Genomic DNA, 19,034 nt, shown 5'->3' on the forward strand with positions numbered 1-19,034 from the left:
TGGAGGATCAGAGGTCTGGTGGAGGATCGGAGGTCTGGTGGAGGACCGGAGGTCTGGTGGAGGATCAGAGGTCTGGTGGAGGACCAGAGGTCTGGTGGAGGATCAGAGGTCTAATGGAGGATCAGAGGTCTGATGGAGGACCAGAGGTCTAATGGAGGATCAGAGGTCTGATGGAGGACCAGAGGTCTAATGGAGGATCAGAGGTCTGGTGGAGGACCAGAGGTCTGATGGAGGACCAGAGGTCTAATGGAGGATCAGAGGTCTGGTGGAGGACCAGAGGTCTAATGGAGGATCAGAGGTCTGGTGGAGGACCAGAGGTCTGGTGGAGGACCAGAGGTCTAATGGAGGATCAGAGGTCTGGTGGAGGATCGGAGGTCTGGTGGAGGACCGGAGGTCTGGTGGAGGACCAGAGGTCTGGTGGAGGACCAGAGGTCTAATGGAGGATCAGAGGTCTGGTGGAGGACCAGAGGTCTAATGGAGGATCAGAGGTCTGGTGGAGGATCGGAGGTCTGGTGGAGGACCGGAGGTCTGATGGAGGATCAGAGGTCTGGTGGAGGACCGGAGGTCTGATGGAGGACCAGAGGTCTGGTGGAGGACCAGAGGTCTGGTGGAGGACCAGAGGTCTGGTGGAGGACCAGAGGTCTGATGGAGGATCAGAGGTCTGGTGGAGGACCAGAGGTCTGATGGAGGACCAGAGGTCTAATGGAGGATCAGAGGTCTGATGGAGGACCAGAGGTCTGATGGAGGATCAGAGGTCTGGTGGAGGACCAGAGGTCTGATGGAGGACCAGAGGTCTAATGGAGGATCAGAGGTCTGGTGGAGGACCGGAGGTCTAATGGAGGACCAGAGGTCTGGTGGAGGACCAGAGGTCTGGTGGAGGACCAGAGGTCTGATGGAGGACCAGAGGTCTGGTGGAGGACCAGAGGTCTAATGGAGGATCAGAGGTCTGATGGAGGATCAGAGGTCTGGTGGAGGACCAGAGGTCTGATGGAGGACCAGAGGTCTGGTGGAGGATCAGAGGTCTGATGGAGGACCAGAGGTCTGGTGGAGGACCAGAGGTCTGGTGGAGGACCAGAGGTCTGATGGAGGACCAGAGGTCTAATGGAGGATCAGAGGTCTGGTGGAGGACCAGAGGTCTGGTGGAGGATCAGAGGTCTGGTGGAGGACCAGAGGTCTGATGGAGGACCAGAGGTCTAGTGGAGGACCAGAGGTCTGATGGAGGACCAGAGGTCTAATGGAGGACCAGAGGTCTGGTGGAGGACCAGAGGTCTGATGGAGGACCAGAGGTCTGGTGGAGGTCTAGAGAGGCATGATGGAGGACCAGAAGTCTGGTGGGGGTTTAGAGAGGCATGATGGAGGACCAGAGGTCCGGTTCTTATTTTACTATTGTACTAATACTCTTACTGTAGTACTAGTATGAGGACTTACTGTTCATCTGCAGGTTGAGGTCAAACTGTTTCTGCTACGTCAGTAAAACCTCCATCATCCGGTGTGTGTGTGTGTGTGTGTGTGTGTGTGTGTGTGTGTGTGTGTGTGTGTGTGTGTGTGTGTGTGTGTGTGTGTGTGTGTGTGTGTGTGTGTGTGTGTGTGTGTGTGTGTGTGTGTGTGTGTGTCGCCGTGGGAACGCTTCTGCAGGAATCCAGCACATCAGTTGCCATAGAAACTGTGTTTCCATAATAGCAATAGTCTCTTTCTGTCTGTGTGTGTGTGTGTGTCCTGCGGTATTTTATTTTTGTCATCACCACTTCCACTAATAATACATCTTAAAATATTATATTTTATAATGAATCAGTTGTCTGACTGATTGCAATAATATAAACTATAATCAATATAATACAAAATACTACTAATAGTAATATTGATATTACACTGTAATAGATGTGTATATAAACATGTATGCATATATGCATGTTTATATATTTACGGGGAAGGGGCAGACAAAGGCGGATGGCTGCAGGATTGATGACCCGAGAAACAGGGAATGAAATGGTTATGAAACCCAACGCGAGATGAGGAAGACCGGATGGCGCTTTGTGAGTGGTCCGATGCAGAGGCTAGATTTGGAAAGCACAGACAAATCCCTTGGTGTCCTCCTTCATGGTAGACCACCAAAAGCATTACCTGAGCAGCGCCAGGGTGCGTCTGCTCTCCAGGTGACACGCCAGGAGACCCTCACCCTCCCAACATGATCAACCTCATGCTGGGAGGTGAGAGCGGTGAGCGGCAGCCACGGAACGGCTGTTACGGAAGAACCGCTAATCGACGTGAGCGAAGCCCAGAAAGCATTTGGAAGGTGGAGGCCAGTCCGCAACTGTTCTGGTCTGAGCAGAGCCCATCTAGAAGTTGCCTGCGTTGACTTAGTATGAAACTTGCACCTTTCGGCCTTTACGATCAGGGTGTCTTTGGAGAACTTGCCGTACATGTACCACATGCTCCTGTGGTGACTTGGAATCAATCAGAAGGTAATTCAGATATACAAAAACACAAAACTTTGGTCAGATCCCGGAGATCATCGGGAGCAGTGGTGAGACCAAAAGGCATTACTAAATACATGTTATGTCCAGGAGGAGTATTAAAGGCAATCTTCCACTCATTCTCCTCCCGGATTCTCAGTAAGTAAGCATTGCGGAGATCGAGTTTATAAAGGACAGTAGCCCCTTGTAGCAGCTCAAAAGCAGAGGAAAGAAGTGGAAGAGGGTACCTGTTCTTTATAGTGATGTCATTGAGTCCTCTGTAATCAATGCAAGGTTGCAGGGAATTACTCACAGAAGAAGAAGCAGGAGATGAAGATGTTTTAATGAGACCAGCAGCCAAGGAGTCGTTGTTATACTTTTCCATGTTTTTTTCTCAGGGGCAGACAGGAAAAAAAAGTCTACCTCTGTGGGGCGACATACCCGGGAGGAGGTTAATAGCACAGTCATGCAGGCGATGGGGTGGTAATGAAGTGGATAGGAGGGTCTCCTCAGCCGAGTGTAGTCCAATATGACAGTAGCCCAGTCGATAGGAGGGTCTCCTAAGCCGAGGGTAGTCCAATATGATAGTAGCCCAGTCGATAGGAGGGTCTCCTAAGCCGAGGGTAGTCCAATATGACAGTAGCCCAGTCGATAGGAGGGTCTCCTAAGCCGAGGGTAGTCCAATATGACATTAGCCCAGTCGATAGGAGGGTCTCCTAAGCCGAGGGTAGTCCAATATGATAGTAGGTTAGTCGATAGGAGGGTCTCCTAAGCCGAGGGTAGTCCAATATGACAGTAGGTTAGTCGATAGGAGGGTCTCCTAAGCCGAGGGTAGTCCAATATGACAGTAGGTTAGTCGATAGGAGGGTCTCCTAAGCCGAGGGTAGTCCAATATGACAGTAGGTTAGTCGATAGGAGGGTCTCCTAAGCCGAGGGTAGTCCAATATGACAGTAGGTTAGTCGATAGGAGGGTCTCCTAAGCCGAGGGTAGTCCAATATGACAGTAGGTTAGTCGATAGGAGGGTCTCCTAAGCCGAGGGTAGTCCAATATGATAGTAGGTTAGTCGATAGGAGGGTCTCCTAAGCCGAGGGTAGTCCAATATGACAGTAGGTTAGTCGATAGGAAGGTCTCCTAAGCCGAGGGTAGTCCAATATGACATTAGCCCAGTCGATAGGAAGGTCTCCTAAGCCGAGGGTAGTCCAATATGACATTAGCCCAGTCGATAGGAGGGTCTCCTAAGCCGAGGGTAGATCAATACGACAGTAGGTTAGTCGATAGGAGGGTCTCCTAAGCCGAGGGTAGTCCAATATGACATTAGCCCAGTCGATAGGAGGGTCTCCTAAGCCGAGGGTAGTCCAATATGACATTAGCCCAGTCGATAGGAGGGTCTCCTAAGCCGAGGGTAGATCAATATGACATTAGCCCAGTCGATAGGAGGGTCTCCTAAGCCGAGGGTAGTCCAATATGACAGTAGGTTAGTCGATAGGAGGGTCTCCTAAGCCGAGGGTAGTCCAATATGACAGTAGGTTAGTCGATAGGAGGGTCTCCTAAGCCGAGGGTAGTCCAATATGACATTAGCCCAGTCGATAGGAGGGTCTCCTAAGCCGAGGGTAGATCAATACGACAGTAGCCCAGTCGTATGGACTGAGACTGGGTATGCTGAGCATGATTTAGAGGCCGAGAGGGCATTTCTTAACGTTCTGGCTCATCAGCGCCCTCTGGAGGACTGGTGTCTTTTACTGGACCAGAGTTTACAAAATGGCCGCAGTACAAGCACCGTTTCTCCTGCTGACTCGGGAGCGTCGGCAGAACCATCATATCACTGGTGGAGCAGTGGAATGCTCCTCCTCAATCTAAGCTATTTATATAAATACATTTATATACAAATATAATATAAATATGTGCATATATACATTTATTTATTTGTTTAAATATATATTCATACATACACATATATTGAATGTATATGTGACAGACATATACCACAAACAAATAAATAAAGATAAATATATATATATGCATATATTTATTTGTTTAAATATATCCACACATATATAAATACAAATAAATAGTTCTAAATATCTGGAGTTGATATTTAAACTTTAAATGTTTCACGTGATGATGGGGGGGGCTCTGACAGGAGGAGGAGGAGGAGTGTTGGTGCGCTCCGTCAGTCAGTAAACAGGCGGCACCGTCAGTGCCGGTCGGTAACGGGCGGTCCGGTGATGACGATGATGAAGATGAAGAAGGATCTTCAGCTCGGTGGTAAGGAAGAAAAGAGCTCCTGTTTCCTCCATCTCCATCTTCCTCTTCATCATCCCTCCATCTTCATCAGCTGCTGCAAAGCGGGTCTAAACGGCTGCTCCCGGTGCGTGCGCGTGCGCGTGTCTGTGTGTTGTCGGTATTCTGTGATTTTAACGGGATAACACGGTTTGACAGTGATGATGATGAAGATGATGATGCAGCAGAAACACACCTTCTGATCCTGTATGTGTGTGTTCGTGTGTGTGCATGAACGCACGTGCGCACGCACGCGCACGCTGCCGTTAACTTCGCCACCGGTGTGTAAATATAGAAATCACTGCGTCAGAGTGACGTAGAGCCGCATTCCGCCACATCTTCATCTTCATCTTCATCATGCACCTGAGTGGCAGCAGAGACACGTGACCTGCTGCAGGTGATGACGGCTGGAATGGTTATGAATGCTGCCTTCAAAATAAAGGTATCAAAGTATTTCTTATGATAGCACTTTATGAGTTTACTTAGTGTCATTATATTCAGAGGGGTTACACATATACACGTATATATATATGTATATATATATATATATATAGTTTGTATATCTAGTTATATAAGATATTCCTTTATTAGTCCTATTCACTGGATCACAGCAGCAGTAAAGAGTCAAATAAATAAAAAAAGTGATATGATAAACTAGTAATAATAATAATAAAAACAGTAAAGAATCTACAATAACTGAATATTATACACACAGACAGAGTGTATTACACAGGTTGTGTGTGTACAGAGCTCAGCTGGTTGTGCAGCAGCACCTCTCGCTCTTTATTGTGTATATAGTTATATATATTGTGTGTGTATATAGTTATATATACAGTTATATATATATATATATATATATATATATATATATATATATATATATATATATATTGTGTGTATCTAAGATGTGATCAGAGTTGTTTCTAAATAGTAAAAACAGGCGACAGGTTCAAAGTCCAACTGTGCGTCAACATGAAACACTGATAACTGTTCAGTACACACAGTACACACAGTACACACAGTACACACGTATCTTACTTTACAGAGACAGCTGTATTTGGAAATGTCATATATATATATATATATATATATATATATATATATATATATATATATATATATATATATATATATATATATATATATATATATATATATATATATATATATAAATAAGTTTCTGCTGGATGTCAGATGTCTGTAAAAGGCAGCTGATCTGAGGTCAGATTAAAGTAAATGAGTAGGTTTCCTCTATGTTGTATTGGAACCTCTATGAGGGTCATGTGACAGGGTAGCTGTTGATTGGCTGTTGAAGTCCTGAAGTTTGTTAATGAACCTGCTGCATCTTTTCACTCTATGCTCTCTGATGGGTTATGATGTTACTGATACTAGTATTCAGTAGTACTAGTATCAATACTCTCACTTTGGAGAGAGTATTGCCATGATGCAAGTCTCACTCTGTACTGAGTCAGAGACAAAGAGGCAAAGAGTCAGACAGAGAGGCAAAGAGTCAAACTGACAGACAAAGAGACAGACAAAGAAACAAAGAGTCAGACAGAGACGAAGAGACAAAGACACAAAGAGAAAGAGAGACAAAGAGTCAGACAGAGACACAAAGACACAAAGAGACAGACAGAGACACAGAGACACAAAGAGACAGAGAGACAAATAGTCAGACAGAGAGACAAAGACACAAAGAGACAGAGAGACAACGAGTCAGACTGACAGACAAAGAGACAGAGTGGCTCGAGGGTTGTCTGTAATTCTGTGGCAGTGAAACGTCTTCCAGCATCAAAGGGCAGCATCCTGATGGTTTTAATAAGTTCACGTGTCCTCCTCAGTCTTCACCCACCTCATGTGTTTGTGCTGCAGGTCACATGACTTCTCATGGAGGATGGGCACTCAGCGTTGAGGTCTGAGAAGAGGGATCATGGGAGATGGGGGACCCCTGCAGACCGAGGGGAACGCCCTCCTCAAAGCCGTCTTTCAGGGGAAGCTGAGGTTGACCCGCCTGCTGCTGGAGGGCGGAGCTTACATCAACGAGGGCAACGAGCGTGGGGAGACGCCGATCTCCGCCACCTGCTTGGCGAGCTATGACGACCCGCAGACCCGGCAGAGGATGGTGAGGTACCTGCTGGAGAAAGGCGCCGACCCGAACATCCCCGACAAGAGCGGGAGGACGGCGCTAATGCACGCCTGTGCCGAGCAGGCGGGGATGGAGGTGGTCTCGCTCCTGCTGGAAAACGGGGCCGATCCGAGCCTCAAGGATTACTCCGGCTCTTCGGCTCTCGTCCACGCCATCAACAAGGGAGACCGCGACACCCTGCAGGTGCTCCTGGATGCCTGCAAAGCAAAAGGCAAGGAGGTGATCATCATCACTACCGACACGTCTCCTTCCGGCACCAAGAAGACCAAGCAGTACCTCAATGCCCCTCCATCGCCGTGCATCTTGGAACAACTGTCACCGACCTGCATGTCTCCCTCCGAGGTGGAGATCGGCACCTCCTCGCCGTTGGGAGACAAGAGCAGAGACGAGGAGGGGATCTTCAGCTTCGCGCTCACCTCGGCGTTGCCTTTACCTTCGGCTCGACCTCCGGGAGAAAAGAGGCCGCCGCCACGCAAGCTGCTGAAGAGGCTGAACTCGGAGCCCTGGGGCCTGGTGGCGCCCTCGGCCCTGATCGGGGTTCCTCAGGAGAGGTTGGACAGCGGCCTACAGGAGGAGGGAGGAGGCTGCGATCTGAGCAGGACGATCGCCGAGATTAACGGGCTGTCCATCGCAGAGCAGGTAAGACCTCGGCTGTCACGCCGGCACAGCATCGAGACCCATGACCCCTGCTCCCCCAAACTCATCGATCGGTCCTGCTCCGAGGACTACGCGGCCCTGTCCGGTTCCTCCTGGGCCGACAAAGTCCAGCAGCATCAGATCCTGTACCGTAGGAACACAGCCCCAGAGTCCCAGGAGAATGCCGGCGGCCCCGGTGCGGCTGCTGCCCGGGCCCTGGCTCACCCCAAACTGACCCGGATGGAGCATTACGAGTCGGACACTCACCTCAGCCCGGAGTCCATCCCTGGGTCTCCGGACTCCGGTCGGGTGTCTGTGGAGCGGAGGAGGTACAACGCCTCCCCCCTGTCGCTGGTCACCAGCTCCTCCAGGGAGTCTCTGGAGAACATCCCCAACTCGGTGTCCCCCATCAGCGTGCGCAGGCGTCCCCCGGGGCTGCTGGAGCGTCGGGGCTCCGGGACCCTCCTTCTGGACCACATCTCCCACACCAGGCCCGGCTTCCTGCCGCCGCTCAACATCAACCCCCAGAGACCCATCCCCGACATCCGGGCCAACGGCAAGCCCACCTCCCCCATCCACTCCGGGCACAAGATCCTGGTCCCCGTGGCCCCCGCCTCGCCCAAACGGGGCCCCGACTTCAAGATGAAGAAGAAGCTGATGAGGAGGCACTCGATGCAGACGGAGCAGATGAAGCAGCTCTCCACCTTCCAGGAGATTCTGGCCGAGAAGGTTGTCGAGTCCCACGGGGATTGACGACGGGAGGCGTCGGAGCAAAGCATGATGGGTAGCTGCAGAGACTTTCAGGGTAGTGATTTACTGTGAAGCTTCTCCATCAGATCATCATCTCACTGACGACCTCATTCAAAACCACCATGTCTCCATGGAGGGCTGCACTAACAGGTTAAATCAACATAGATGTCACCAAAACAAGACTTCAGGCCCCTTTAAGCTCTTTGAACTCTTCAGTCCTGTCAGAGTCCCCCAGAGTCTCAGGACCTGAACCTGAGTCCTCTGAAGCTTTTCTGGGTTCACAATCCATTTACGTTCCTGATGCTTCCTCATTTCATCCCCTCACAAACTGATGAAACTATTTAAAGATTATAATCCGACTGGTTCGATGTTTACAGATGCACAATTTGCACTGAGGTCCATTTGTCTCACATGAACCTTCTGCTGGAGCTGAAGTTTAACTGATGACATTTGTTCATGAACATATTTATTTGAACCATAAGCTCCTGTTCTGATTGAAGAGTGATGACTCCCTACTGCGCTGCACGCTCTACTTACTGGTCTACTTGGTATTTCTGTGTAAATGAAGCAGAGTTCCTCTGAATGAACCGTCTTTATTTTACCGTCTGAAACGTATCAACGATGTTTCTCCGGTCTTGTGTTGATATTAACGTGTTTTTCTTGTTCATAAAATTCCAAAGAAATCGTGCTGAGACTGTAAATACTGTAAAGATGAGCGCGTCAACCCTGAAGCACTTCACGTGGTTGGACTCAAGAGGGCGCTGACGGACCATAAAGAACAGCCCCACCTCGGAGGAGTGTGTGCCCACCTCAGAGGGAGCGTTTCGATTGCCTCTAAACGGCTCTCAACATGGCAACAGCCTAGCCGGCGGCTAGCCGCTAACAGCTAACAGCGCACTAATCAGTCATAAATCTGTTTCCTCTAAAATGTTTTTATTTAATAAAAGTTACTAAAGAGGAAAGATAAAGCTCTCCGTTAGCTTAGTGTCACGCTAGCTCGGCCGCGGCTTCCTATTGATCGACTATAAATAATACGATTGGTATTCATGTGTCTTTGTTCAACAAAGTTGAATTTGATTCAAAATAATGTGTGCAGATTTACTTTTGGCTGAAACTACAAATCAAAGCAATTCCTTCTGAATTAATTTAGTCTCTTCCAGATATTTAATGTGAACTATTTCATGCTAACTGTTTCTACACCTCAATAAACAACTGCAACATCTAGCTGCTAGCAGCTGCTAACACCAGAATGTACGTCTGTCAGCACGAGATACAACTATTTGATTTAGCTTGTTGCTAGCTCGCTAAGTGCTAAGAGAGCCTCTGTAACGTCTGAAGCTTCAATAAGTTCTAATTACAGGAAACTGAGAAACCATGAATGTGTCAATTCAGAAGAGTTTAACTTCCTGATTAGTAAGGAAAGAAAGTTAGCGGCTAATCAAGCTATTAACATGAGGCCTGTATGGAAAAATATTAATTATTTCATGTTGGTTAGCATTAAATAAAATGCTACGCAAGTGTTGGCATTTCCTTTTGTCGTTTAGCCCTTCCATTGTTGGTGCTAAACTAGGCTAACAGTTTCCCCTGGTTCCAGTCTTTATGCTAAGCTAGGCTAACAGTTTCCCCTGGTTCCAGTCTTTATGCTAAGCTAGGCTAACAGTTTCCCCTGGTTCCACTCTAGTAACTAATACTGTGACTAAAATGTGTTTAATTTCCCTTCCTGTTGTCACAAGAAGAGAAAAGTGATTCATGAAAAAATTGAAGAATCGCATGTTCTAGTGTGTAAGTAAACATCACACACATACAAAGTAAACATCAAAGAAAACACACAAATAAACAAAGTAAACATCACACACATACACAAATTGATTCTAGTCAGAAACAGCTGAAGACGTTCAGATATTTAATGAAGTAAAAACAGTTTAAACACATTTAAAAGTTTCCTTGTGGACAGAAGAGAAAGACAGACAATATGTACAGTTATTGATCTGCTATTGATCAGTTATTGATCAGTCATCAGTTATTGATCAGTCATCAGTTATTGATCAGTCATCAGTTATTGATCAGTCATCTGCTATTGATCAGTCATCTGCTATTGATCAGTCATCTGATCAACTGACTATTGATTTTCTAAAATGAGATTAAACTCTGAAGTCTGTTTGTCGTCTTTAGAGACTAATAAAATCTGTAGAGGGGACGCTCCACTCGGTTTGATTTACTAAAGGTGACTTTAGGGAGTGAGATATAACAGAGATAGGAGGATGGAGACGCTCCACTCGGTTTGATTTACTAAAGGTGACTTTACAGAGTGAGATATAACAGAGATAGGAGGATGGAGACGCTCCACTCGGTTTGATTTACTAAAGGTGACTTTAAGGAGTGAGATATAACAGAGATAGGAGGATGGAGACACTCCACTCGGTTTGATTTACGAAAAGTGACTTTAGGGAGTGAGATATAGCAGGGATAGGAGGGTAGAGGTGACGCTTCACTCTGCATGTTTAAAAGCATAATATAAATCAACACACGCAGAGATAGGAATGTAAAGTAAATAGCTTGGTTCATTTCTTGAAGAACTTCTTGTTGAGGAGGAAGATGAGCAGGTTGACGTTGACCTTCGCCTTGTCGAACATCTTCATCACCGCAACGCCTTCATACTGCAGCTGTAGCAGGTCCTAACACACACACACACACACACACACACACACACACACACACACACACACACACACACACACACACACACACACACACACACACACACACACACACACACACACACACACACACACACACACACACACACACACACACACACACACACACACACACACACACACACACACACACACACACACACACACACACACACACACACACACACACACACACACACACACACACACACACACACACACACACACACACACACACACACACACACACACACACACCTTAGTATTCAGCCTGCTTGAGCCCAGTACTTAACCTGCTTGAGCCCATTACTTAGCCTGCTTGAGCCCATTACTTAGCCTGCTTGAGCCCATTACTTAGCCTGCTTGAGCCCAGTATTTAGCCTGCTTGAGCCCAGTATTTAGCCTGCTTGAGCCCATTACTTAGCCTGCTTGAGCCCATTACTTAGCCTGCTTGAGCCCAGTATTTAGCCTGCTTGAGCCCATTACTTAGCCTGCTTGAGGCCAGTACTTAACCTGCTTGAGGCCAGTACTTAACCTGCTTGAGGCCAGTACTTAACCTGCTTGAGGCCAGTACTTAACCTGCTTGAGGCCAGTACTTAACCTGCTTGAGCCCAGTATTTAACCTGCTTGAGGCCAGTACTTAACCTGCTTGAGGCCAGTACTTAACCTGCTTGAGCCCAGTATTTAACCTACTTGAGCCCAGTACTTAACCTGCTTGAGCCCAGTACTTAACCTGCTTGAGGCCAGTACTTGGCCTGCTTGAGCCCAGTACTTGGCCTGCTTGAGCCCAGTACTTGGCCTGCTTGAGCCCAGTACTTGGCCTGCTTGAGCCCAGTACTTAACCTACTTGAGCCCAGTATTTGGCCTGCTTGAGCCCAGTACTTAACCTACTTGAGCCCAGTATTTAACCTACTTGAGCCCAGTACTTAACCTACTTGAGCCCAGTACTTGGCCTGCTTGAGCCCAGTATTTAACCTACTTGAGCCCAGTACTTGGCCTGCTTGAGCCCAGTATTTAACCTACTTGAGCCCAGTACTTGGCCTGCTTGAGCCCAGTATTTAACCTGCTTGAGCCCAGTACTTGGCCTGCTTGAGCCCAGTATTTAACCTGCTTGAGCCCAGTATTTAACCTAATTGAGCCCAGTATTTAACCTAATTGAGCCCAGTATTTAACCTACTTGAGCCCAGTACTTGGCCTGCTTGAGCCCAGTATTTAACCTACTTGAGCCCAGTACTTGGCCTGCTTGAGCCCAGTATTTAACCTGCTTGAGCCCAGTATTTAACCTACTTGAGCCCAGTACTTGGCCTGCTTGAGCCCAGTATTTAACCTACTTGAGCCCAGTACTTGGCCTGCTTGTACCTGGTATTTGAGGAGGAACTCCTCCATCTCCACCCCGAGGAATCGAGCCTTAACGCTGAAGCTTCCGTTCTCAGCAGCGGGAACGATGTCGAAGACCACGTTCCTAAACCTGCAGGTTGTGTAGCGTTAGTGTGTGTCCAACAGGTGTTGTGTAGCGTTAGTGTGTGTCCAACAGGTGTTGTGTAGCGTTAGTGTGTGTCCAACAGGTGTTGTGTAGCGTTAGTGTGTGTCCAACAGGTGTAGTGTAGCGTTAGTGTGTGTCCAACAGGTGTTGTGTAGCGTTAGTGTGTGTCCAACAGGTGTTGTGTAGCGTTAGTGTGTGTCCAACAGGTGTTGTGTAGCGTTAGTGTGTGTCCAACAGGTGTAGTGTAGCGTTAGTGTGCGTCCAACAGGTGTTGTGTAGCGTTAGTGTGTGTCCAACAGGTGTTGTGTAGCGTTAGTGTGTGTCCAACAGGTGTTGTGTAGCGTTAGTGTGTGTCCAACAGGTGTTGTGTAGTGTTAGTGTGTGTCCAACAGGTGTTGTGTAGCGTTAGTGTGTGTCCAACAGGTGTTGTGTAGCGTTAGTGTGTGTCCAACAGGTGTTGTGTAGCGTTAGTGTGTGTCCAACAGGTGTTGTGTAGTGTCCAACAGGTGTTGTGTAGCGTTAGTGTGTGTCCAACAGGTGTTGTGTAGCGTTAGTGTGTGTCCAACAGGTGTTGTGTAGCGTTAGTGTGTGTCCAACAGGTGTTGTGTAGCGTTAGTGTGTGTCCAACAGGTGTTGTGTAGCGTTAGTGTGTGTCCAACAGGTGTTGTGTAGCGTTAGTGTGTGTCCAACAGGTGTAGTGTAGCGTTAGTGTGTGTCCAACAGGTGTTGTGTAGCGTTAGTGTGTGTCCAACAGGTGTTGTGTAGCGTTAGTGTGTGTCCAACAGGTGTTGTGTAGCGTTAGTGTGTGTCCAACAGGTGTTGTGTAGCGTTAGTGTGTGTCCAACAGGTGTTGTGTAGCGTTAGTGTGTGTCCAACAGGTGTAGTGTAGCGTTAGTGTGTGTCCAACAGGTGTTGTGTAGCGTTAGTGTGTGTCCAACAGGTGTTGTGTAGCGTTAGTGTGTGTCCAACAGGTGTTGTGTAGCGTTAGTGTGTGTCCAACAGGTGTAGTGTAGCGTTAGTGTGCGTCCAACAGGTGTTGTGTAGCGTTAGTGTGTGTCCAACAGGTGTTGTGTAGCGTTAGTGTGTGTCCAACAGGTGTTGTGTAGCGTTAGTGTGTGTCCAACAGGTGTTGTGTAGTGTTAGTGTGTGTCCAACAGGTGTTGTGTAGCGTTAGTGTGTGTCCAACAGGTGTTGTGTAGCGTTAGTGTGTGTCCAACAGGTGTTGTGTAGCGTTAGTGTGTGTCCAACAGGTGTTGTGTAGTGTCCAACAGGTGTTGTGTAGCGTTAGTGTGTGTCCAACAGGTGTTGTGTAGAGTTAGTGTGTGTCCAACAGGTGTTGTGTAGCGTTAGTGTGTGTCCAACAGGTGTTGTGTAGCGTTAGTGTGTGTCCAACAGGTGTTGTGTAGCGTTAGTGTGTGTCCAACAGGTGTTGTGTAGCGTTAGTGTGTGTCCAACAGGTGTAGTGTAGCGTTAGTGTGTGTCCAACAGGTGTTGTGTAGCGTTAGTGTGTGTCCAACAGGTGTTGTGTAGCGTTAGTGTGTGTCCAACAGGTGTTGTGTAGCGTTAGTGTGTGTCCAACAGGTGTTGTGTAGCGTTAGTGTGTGTCCAACAGGTGTTGTGTAGTGTTAGTGTGTGTCCAACAGGTGTTGTGTAGTGTTAGTGTGTGTCCAACAGGTGTTGTGTAGCGTTAGTGTGTGTCCAACAGGTGTTGTGTAGCGTTAGTGTGTGTCCAACAGGTGTTGTGTAGCGTTAGTGTGTGTCCAACAGGTTTTGTGTAGTGTTAGTGTGTGTCCAACAGGTGTTGTGTAGCGTTAGTGTGTGTCCAACAGGTGTTGTGTAGCGTTAGTGTGTGTCCAACAGGTGTTGTGTAGTGTTAGTGTGTGTCCAACAGGTGTTGTGTAGCGTTAGTGTGTGTCCAACAGGTGTTGTGTAGCGTTAGTGTGTGTCCAACAGGTGTTGTGTAGTGTCCAACAGGTGTTGTGTAGCGTTAGTGTGTGTCCAACAGGTGTTGTGTAGCGTTAGTGTGTGTCCAACAGGTGTTGTGTAGCGTTAGTGTGTGTCCAACAGGTGTTGTGTAGCGTTAGTGTGTGTCCAACAGGTGTTGTGTAGCGTTAGTGTGTGTCCAACAGGTGTTGTGTAGCGTTAGTGTGTGTCCAACAGGTGTTGTGTAGTGTTAGTGTGTGTCCAACAGGTGTTGTGTAGCGTTAGTGTGTGTCCAACAGGTGTTGTGTAGCGTTAGTGTGTGTCCAACAGGTGTTGTGTAGTGTTAGTGTGTGTCCAACAGGTGTTGTGTAGCGTTAGTGTGTGTCCAACAGGTGTTGTGTAGCGTTAGTGTGTGTCCAACAGGTGTTGTGTAGTGTTAGTGTGTGTCCAACAGGTGTTGTGTAGTGTTAGTGTGTGTCCAACAGGTGTTGTGTAGCGTTAGTGTGTGTCCAACAGGTGTTGTGTAGCGTTAGTGTGTGTCCAACAGGTGTTGTGTAGCGTTAGTGTGTGTCCAACAGGTGTTGTGTAGTGTTAGTGTGTGTCCAACAGGTGTTGTGTAGCGTTAGTGTGTGTCCAACAGGTGTTGTGTAGCGTTAGTGTGTGTCCAACAGGTGTTGTGTAGTGTTAGTGTGTGTCCAACAGGTGTTGTGTAGCGTTAGTGTGTGTCCAACAGGTGTTGTGTAGCGTTAGTGTGTGTCCAACAGGTGTTGTGTAGTGTTAGTGTGTGTCCAACAGGTGTTGTGTAGTGTTAGTGTGTGTCCAACAGGTGTTGTGTAGTGTTAGTGTGTGTCCAACAGGTGTTGTGTTGCGTTAGTGTGTGTCCAACAGGTGTTGTGTAGTGTTAGTGTGTGTCCAACAGGTGTTGTGTAGCGTTAGTGTGTGTCCAACAGGTGTTGTGTAGCGTTAGTGTGTGTCCAACAGGTGTTGTGTAGCGTTAGTGTGTGTCCAACAGGTGTTGTGTAGTGTCCAACAGGTGTTGTGTAGCGTTAGTGTGTGTCCAACAGGTGTTGTGTAGCGTTAGTGTGTGTCCAACAGGTGTTGTGTAGTGTCCAACAGGTGTTGTGTAGCGTTAGTGTGTGTCCAACAGGTGTTGTGTAGCGTTAGTGTGTGTCCAACAGGTGTTGTGTAGCGTTAGTGTGTGTCCAACAGGTGTTGTGTAGTGTCCAACAGGTGTTGTGTAGCGTTAGTGTGTGTCCAACAGGTGTTGTGTAGCGTTAGTGTGTGTCCAACAGGTGTTGTGTAGCGTTAGTGTGTGTCCAACAGGTGTTGTGTAGCGTTAGTGTGTGTCCAACAGGTGTTGTGTAGCGTTAGTGTGTGTCCAACAGGTGTTGTGTAGCGTTAGTGTGTGTCCAACAGGTGTTGTGTAGCGTTAGTGTGTGTCCAACAGGTGTTGTGTAGCGTTAGTGTGTGTCCAACAGGTGTTGTGTAGCGTTAGTGTGTGTCCAACAGGTGTTGTGTAGCGTTAGTGTGTGTCCAACAGGTGTTGTGTAGTGTTAGTGTGTGTCCAACAGGTGTTGTGTAGCGTTAGTGTGTGTCCAACAGGTGTTGTGTAGCGTTAGTGTGTGTCCAACAGGTGTTGTGTAGCGTTAGTGTGTGTCCAACAGGTGTTGTGTAGCGTTAGTGTGTGTCCAACAGGTGTTGTGTAGCGTTAGTGTGTGTCCAACAGGTGTTGTGTAGCGTTAGTGTGTGTCCAACAGGTGTTGTGTAGTGTTAGTGTGTGTCCAACAGGTGTTGTGTAGTGGTAGTGTGTGTCCAACAGGTGTTGTGTAGCGTTAGTGTGTGTCCAACAGGTGTTGTGTAGCGTTAGTGTGTGTCCAACAGGTGTTGTGTAGCGTTAGTGTGTGTCCAACAGGTGTTGTGTAGTGTTAGTGTGTGTCCAACAGGTGTTGTGTAGTGTTAGTGTGTGTCCAACAGGTGTTGTGTAGCGTTAGTGTGTGTCCAACAGGTGTTGTGTAGCGTTAGTGTGTGTCCAACAGGTGTTGTGTAGCGTTAGTGTGTGTCCAACAGGTGTTGTGTAGTGTTAGTGTGTGTCCAACAGGTGTTGTGTAGCGTTAGTGTGTGTCCAACAGGTGTTGTGTAGCGTTAGTGTGTGTCCAACAGGTGTTGTGTAGTGTTAGTGTGTGTCCAACAGGTGTTGTGTAGCGTTAGTGTGTGTCCAACAGGTGTTGTGTAGCGTTAGTGTGTGTCCAACAGGTGTTGTGTAGTGTCCAACAGGTGTTGTGTAGCGTTAGTGTGTGTCCAACAGGTGTTGTGTAGCGTTAGTGTGTGTCCAACAGGTGTTGTGTAGCGTTAGTGTGTGTCCAACAGGTGTTGTGTAGCGTTAGTGTGTGTCCAACAGGTGTTGTGTAGCGTTAGTGTGTGTCCAACAGGTGTTGTGTAGTGTTAGTGTGTGTCCAACAGGTGTTGTGTAGCGTTAGTGTGTGTCCAACAGGTGTTGTGTAGCGTTAGTGTGTGTCCAACAGGTGTTGTGTAGCGTTAGTGTGTGTCCAACAGGTGTTGTGTAGTGTTAGTGTGTGTCCAACAGGTGTTGTGTAGCGTTAGTGTGTGTCCAACAGGTGTTGTGTAGCGTTAGTGTGTGTCCAACAGGTGTTGTGTAGTGTTAGTGTGTGTCCAACAGGTGTTGTGTAGCGTTAGTGTGTGTCCAACAGGTGTTGTGTAGCGTTAGTGTGTGTCCAACAGGTGTTGTGTAGCGTTAGTGTGTGTCCAACAGGTGTTGTGTAGCGTTAGTGTGTGTCCAACAGGTGTTGTGTAGCGTTAGTGTGTGTCCAACAGGTGTTGTGTAGCGTTAGTGTGTGTCCAACAGGTGTTGTGTAGCGTTAGTGTGTGTCCAACAGGTGTTGTGTAGTGTTAGTGTGTGTCCAACAGGTGTTGTGTAGCGTTAGTGTGTGTCCAACAGGTGTTGTGTAGCGTTAGTGTGTGTCCAACAGGTGTTGTGTAGTGTTAGTGTGTGTCCAACAGGTGTTGTGTAGCGTTAGTGTGTGTCCAACAGGTGTTGTGTAGCGTTAGTGTGTGTCCAACAGGTGTTGTGTAGTGTTAGTGTGTGTCCAACAGGTGTTGTGTAGTGTTAGTGTGTGTCCAACAGGTGTTGTGTAGCGTTAGTGTGTGTCCAACAGGTGTTGTGTAGCGTTAGTGTGTGTCCAACAGGTGTTGTGTAGTGTTAGTGTGTGTCCAACAGGTGTTGTGTAGCGTTAGTGTGTGTCCAACAGGTGTTGTGTAGCGTTAGTGTGTGTCCAACAGGTGTTGTGTAGCGTTAGTGTGTGTCCAACAGGTGTTGTGTAGCGTTAGTGTGTGTCCAACAGGTGTTGTGTAGCGTTAGTGTGTGTCCAACAGGTGTTGTGTAGCGTTAGTGTGTGTCCAACAGGTGTTGTGTAGTGTCCAACAGGTGTTGTGTAGCGTTAGTGTGTGTCCAACAGGTGTTGTGTAGCGTTAGTGTGTGTCCAACAGGTGTTGTGTAGTGTCCAACAGGTGTTGTGTAGCGTTAGTGTGTGTCCAACAGGTGTTGTGTAGCGTTAGTGTGTGTCCAACAGGTGTTGTGTAGCGTTAGTGTGTGTCCAACAGGTGTTGTGTAGCGTTAGTGTGTGTCCAACAGGTGTTGTGTAGCGTTAGTGTGTGTCCAACAGGTGTTGTGTAGCGTTAGTGTGTGTCCAACAGGTGTTGTGTAGCGTTAGTGTGTGTCCAACAGGTGTTGTGTAGCGTTAGTGTGTGTCCAACAGGTGTTGTGTAGCGTTAGTGTGTGTCCAACAGGTGTTGTGTAGTGTTAGTGTGTGTCCAACAGGTGTTGTGTAGCGTTAGTGTGTGTCCAACAGGTGTTGTGTAGCGTTAGTGTGTGTCCAACAGGTGTTGTGTAGCGTTAGTGTGTGTCCAACAGGTGTTGTGTAGCGTTAGTGTGTGTCCAACAGGTGTTGTGTAGTGTTAGTGTGTGTCCAACAGGTGTTGTGTAGCGTTAGTGTGTGTCCAACAGGTGTTGTGTAGCGTTAGTGTGTGTCCAACAGGTGTTGTGTAGTGTTAGTGTGTGTCCAACAGGTGTTGTGTAGCGTTAGTGTGTGTCCAACAGGTGTTGTGTAGCGTTAGTGTGTGTCCAACAGGTGTTGTGTAGTGTTAGTGTGTGTCCAACAGGTGTTGTGTAGTGTTAGTGTGTGTCCAACAGGTGTTGTGTAGCGTTAGTGTGTGTCCAACAGGTGTTGTGTAGCGTTAGTGTGTGTCCAACAGGTGTTGTGTAGCGTTAGTGTGTGTCCAACAGGTGTTGTGTAGCGTTAGTGTGTGTCCAACAGGTGTTGTGTAGCGTTAGTGTGTGTCCAACAGGTGTTGTGTAGTGTTAGTGTGTGTCCAACAGGTGTTGTGTAGCGTTAGTGTGTGTCCAACAGGTGTTGTGTAGCGTTAGTGTGTGTCCAACAGGTGTTGTGTAGTGTTAGTGTGTGTCCAACAGGTGTTGTGTAGTGTTAGTGTGTGTCCAACAGGTGTTGTGTAGCGTTAGTGTGTGTCCAACAGGTGTTGTGTAGCGTTAGTGTGTGTCCAACAGGTGTTGTGTAGTGTTAGTGTGTGTCCAACAGGTGTTGTGTAGCGTTAGTGTGTGTCCAACAGGTGTTGTGTAGCGTTAGTGTGTGTC

The 19,034-nt window shown here is 47.7% G+C and overlaps 3 protein-coding genes across 4 annotated transcripts in view; 1 reads left to right on the top strand and 2 right to left on the bottom strand.

The window, feature by feature from the left end:
* Positions 1–19,034, bottom strand: part of pnp4b (purine nucleoside phosphorylase 4b) — a 392,972-nt gene that overhangs the window by 9,282 nt on the left and 364,656 nt on the right. The gene's annotated exons all lie outside the window — the stretch shown is intronic.
* On the top strand, positions 4,636–9,625 carry LOC117745577 (ankyrin repeat domain-containing protein 34A). Its single transcript, XM_034553994.1, has 2 exons — positions 4,636–5,176; positions 6,607–9,625. The coding sequence occupies exon 2, from the start codon at positions 6,665–6,667 to the stop codon at positions 8,267–8,269; it is 1,605 nt and encodes a 534-aa protein (XP_034409885.1). The 5' UTR covers positions 4,636–5,176; positions 6,607–6,664; the 3' UTR covers positions 8,270–9,625.
* Positions 10,156–19,034, bottom strand: part of iqgap3 (IQ motif containing GTPase activating protein 3) — a 45,389-nt gene continuing 36,510 nt past the window's right edge. Inside the window, exons 37-38 of the mRNA XM_034553988.1 lie at positions 12,322–12,430; positions 10,156–10,941 (exon numbers count right to left, since the gene is read on the bottom strand). Of these exons, the coding sequence (XP_034409879.1) occupies positions 10,828–10,941; positions 12,322–12,430 (223 nt within the window). The 3' untranslated portion in view covers positions 10,156–10,827. The remainder of the gene's footprint in view (positions 10,942–12,321; positions 12,431–19,034) is intronic.

This window comes from Cyclopterus lumpus, chromosome 16 (genome assembly GCF_009769545.1).
Source record: "Cyclopterus lumpus isolate fCycLum1 chromosome 16, fCycLum1.pri, whole genome shotgun sequence".
In the NCBI taxonomy this organism is placed as follows: Eukaryota; Metazoa; Chordata; class Actinopteri; order Perciformes; family Cyclopteridae; genus Cyclopterus; species Cyclopterus lumpus.

Bases quoted from the DNA above. Each gene is read 5' to 3' on its own strand.
- LOC117745577 (XM_034553994.1), top strand. From the start codon at position 6,665: ATGGGAGATGGGGGACCCCTGCAGACCGAGGGGAACGCCCTCCTCAAA.